At 32.7% G+C, this 3,795-nt stretch overlaps 1 protein-coding gene across 1 annotated transcript in view; it reads left to right on the plus strand.

Moving 5' to 3' along the window:
• LOC107698852 (roundabout, axon guidance receptor, homolog 2 (Drosophila)) overlaps positions 1–3,795 on the plus strand; it is a gene marked incomplete at its 5' end in the record, with an annotated part of 76,473 nt that overhangs the window by 17,904 nt on the left and 54,774 nt on the right. Inside the window, one exon of the mRNA XM_016499981.1 lies at positions 3,540–3,745. Coding sequence (XP_016355467.1) covers positions 3,540–3,745 — 206 coding nt within the window. The remainder of the gene's footprint in view (positions 1–3,539; positions 3,746–3,795) is intronic.

Consider the following 3,795-nt stretch of genomic DNA (forward strand, 5'->3'; position numbering starts at 1 on the left):
AGTACAATTACTGATAAAAACGACTTAATTACTGTAACGTGAGTATTTGTAATTTGTTACTTCACATATATATATATATATATATATATATATAATGTATATATATATATATATATATATATATAATGTATATAAATGTGTATATATACACATACATATCATCTTGATATCAAATTAAAATAATAAAAATAATTATTTTTTAAATTTACAATTAAATTCATGATTGTAAATTCATTTATTTATTTATTTATTGTGAAACCCTTGTAAATACAAATACAAATCCTTTAAATTTACTTTCTAAAATGTTTTGGTAGGAAAATATTTATTTATTTATTTGTTTGTTTGTTTGCTTGCTTATCAAAACCCTTGTAAATATAAAGACATTTAAATTTACTCTCTAAAAGTTTTGCAAGAAAAACATTTATTTTTTATTTATTTTGTCATATATGGATTTTGTTTTGTTTATTTATTTTCGAATTTTAGAATAAATTGTTTTAGAATATTTGATTAAAACTGCTAAAAAAAATACTTTTTTTATTCTGCAGTTTATTTTAAAATGTAATACAAGGTTTTGCAAAAAAGAGGCGCTGAAAAGAAGACCCTATAACATTTCTATTAACTTCTTTTTTTTTTCTTTTTTTTTGTCCCCCTCAATTTTCCATGAAATCTATGAAAACTCTTGGAAACATCCCTATATGAAACCTGTCCTTTCAGCAGGGATGAGTTTGGGTCGATTTGAAACAACTGCAGTCTAGTCAAGATCAAATGCAACAGTGCAACACTAAAGATTCATTCAGTACAGAGGATGCAGCTTTAATCCAAATACAGCCATTATGCCTCATCAGTCTCTATCTATCCGCACATGCATCTCTGGGGTTTATATCGGCCTGATGGATGCGCCAGCAAAGCACTCTGGGGTTTAACCTCGGCGCGGAGTAATCCACATTGATGAATTAGGATGGCAACTCTTCATCCCTGAGCCCAAATGAGGCATTTCGATGGAGATTTGGACAATATAAATACCATCCTTTATTCAGAGCGAGACAAACAGTAACGCAGACAAAAATGGAAGAAGACTGCATCTGAAGCTGTATTTAAGGGTTAGAGGTGCAGTCTGTAATTAGCACCCACCGGCTTTTTGCTCATTAATTCACACCTGCTAATTAATGTGTCCTCAGAGGGGCAGGGGACAGGACACGGCTGTGATTATTGTATTATTATTAGTCAGAGAAAGAAATGGTTGGCGCTTCTCAAGGGGCATTTGATGCCCATTTGTACGTCAATTGTTGCTGCTTTATAGCTGAATTGTATTTGTTTCATAAATGAAGAACTGAATTGAATCAACACAACTTGAGCTGAATAATGACACTGTTGCCACCTTTAAAGCTGCTTACACCTGAATAAAGCTTGTTTAACTTGGACACTACTATTGAACTAAACTGAATCAACACTGAATTGATTTGAGCTGAATAATGACATTTATGTTCTGTATTATCTAGATGTTTTATAGTTAAACTTAGGACACTTTTTAACATTCACACTGTTATTGAACTAAACTGAATCAACATTGAACTAAACTGAGCTGAATAATGACACTGTTGTCTTTTTAGAGCTACGTAAATTGTATTTGTTTCATAATTGAAGAACTTAATACTCTTATTTTCTTGTTTATTACTGTGAAGCTGCTTTAGTAACAGTCTTTATTGGATAAAGCGCTATATAAATGAATGAATGTGAACATCAATAGGGCTATGCAATCAATCCCACGTAATTTATATTTATATACTGTTTATTACAATTTTAACTCCTTACATTTTTATTATTTTATATACATTTAATTTATTTATGTTTTTAATCATTTTAAACATTTAGTTTTAATAATATACAGTAGTTCTATACTTTTAATAATATTATTCATTTACTCATTCCACATGATTTGATAACGCCTTCTGTTGCCAATAACAACGCAGTGTCTTTACTTACAATTATATTTGCTCTATACAATTCCACAGATTTCCCTCTACTGTAAGCAGTAAAAAAGTGTCTACACAATGAGATGAAAATGGATGGAAATCTTTTCATGAACACCCATCATTATAAACGTTGCAAAACAAAACAACAAAAAAATGAAAGGATGGTGGGTTTGTGTTTGGAGAAGCAGTTTATGAGGGGACGTTCTCTTAACCAGCGTAAGATATTTAAGCGACCACACTGCCTCTGATAGTCAGATATACAGTATAGTAATGCATGAAATTGAATCAGAGTCTGGTTCCTAAATGAAGGATCTCAGGCACTAACTGGAAGCTACAAAACCACCTCGCTGCCACATCAGTGAGCTAGAAACCAAGACTCAGCATTTCTCCCAGTTTTTCCCAGAATGCTTGGGGGGTAGACGCTGCCCTGTGGTGCGACCACAAAATGTGCATATAACCCCGATACATCCAGGAATAAGGCAGTCATGGCTTCATCCTGCTTCCTGTGCCACACTAAAAGACACTTTTAATGACGAACATGTTCGCTATCCTGTGCTAAAGCAACAAATGATGTAAGAAGGCCTGTAAGTGTCATGATGTCATAATCTATGGAGAATACATTAGTTTAGATGGACAAGCATGCTAATTGCTGGCAATCTTCAACATTTCCATTTCAGTAGGAGCCAAGGCCTAGTTATTAGCACATGGGCTCCAGACATGTTGAGTCACTGCACTCACACAGGAAATGTTTCAGATCTGGCCTGTGTTGTGTTCCGGACACTTTCTCACTCTGTCTTCCTAATTATTTCCTGTCTCCTCTCTGCTGTCTCTTGCCCTGTTTGTATGCTATCCGATAAATAGTCTGCAATACAACAGAAAATAGAGAGGTGTCTCAAATCAAAGTACGCTTAAAGTTGGTGGTATACTTTTTGTAGTGTGTATACTTTTTATAGTGTGTATTCACACTAATATTTCACACAATCTCTTATGCAGTGGAAGAAGTGCTTGTGACAGTTCTCTTTTGATTATTTTAGTTGAAAAAAGTTGATAAATGTGAAGCTGAAACTGAAGTTTTTTTTATATTATGAACGTGAAATGCAGTATTTACATTCAAGGAAATTAATTTAGCTTGATGATGACAATAAAAAAATTGTTAGATGCATGCTTAAAAAAATAATAAAATAAAAATAAAGGTGCATTAAAAAAAATAATAATACCTAAAGAAATATTTAAGTAAATCTAGTAAAATAGAAATAAAGTAATACATTTTGTTATTATCATTGTTATTCTTTTATTTTATTTTATTTTATTTTACATAATTTATTGCATATACTTTTTTATTACATGTATAATTCCTTATTTTTTAAATTATTTTATCGTATATACATTATTTTTATTCATATTTTTAATAATTTAAAAAAATTTCGTTTTAATTATTTTATTTTATTTTATTTTATTTTATTCAGTACATCAACAGCAAACAAATTGGGATTCCTCCTTTCTAAAACAGTAGGAACTACATATTGGTATAATTCTTGTTCTTTCCTCTCTCTCTTTCTCATTTAGTGCTGACCGATCGTCCTCCCCCCATCATCCGGCAGGGTCCAGCTAACCAGACTCTGGGTGTAGACAGTGTGGCTCTTCTGAGATGCCATGCATCTGGAGAACCGGTCCCAACCATCAGCTGGCTGAAGGATGGGGTCAGCCTGCTGGGCAAAGACCCTCGCATGTCCCTGCAGGACCTTGGCAGCCTGCAGATCAAGGGTTTGCGGGTGAGTCTTAACACTTTTATTTATTTATTATCATTGTTATCCTCCTCTCC

This window comes from Sinocyclocheilus anshuiensis, unplaced genomic scaffold, assembly GCF_001515605.1.
Source record: "Sinocyclocheilus anshuiensis isolate Anshui unplaced genomic scaffold, SAMN03320099.WGS_v1.1 scaffold2168, whole genome shotgun sequence".
Taxonomy (NCBI): domain Eukaryota; kingdom Metazoa; phylum Chordata; class Actinopteri; order Cypriniformes; family Cyprinidae; genus Sinocyclocheilus; species Sinocyclocheilus anshuiensis.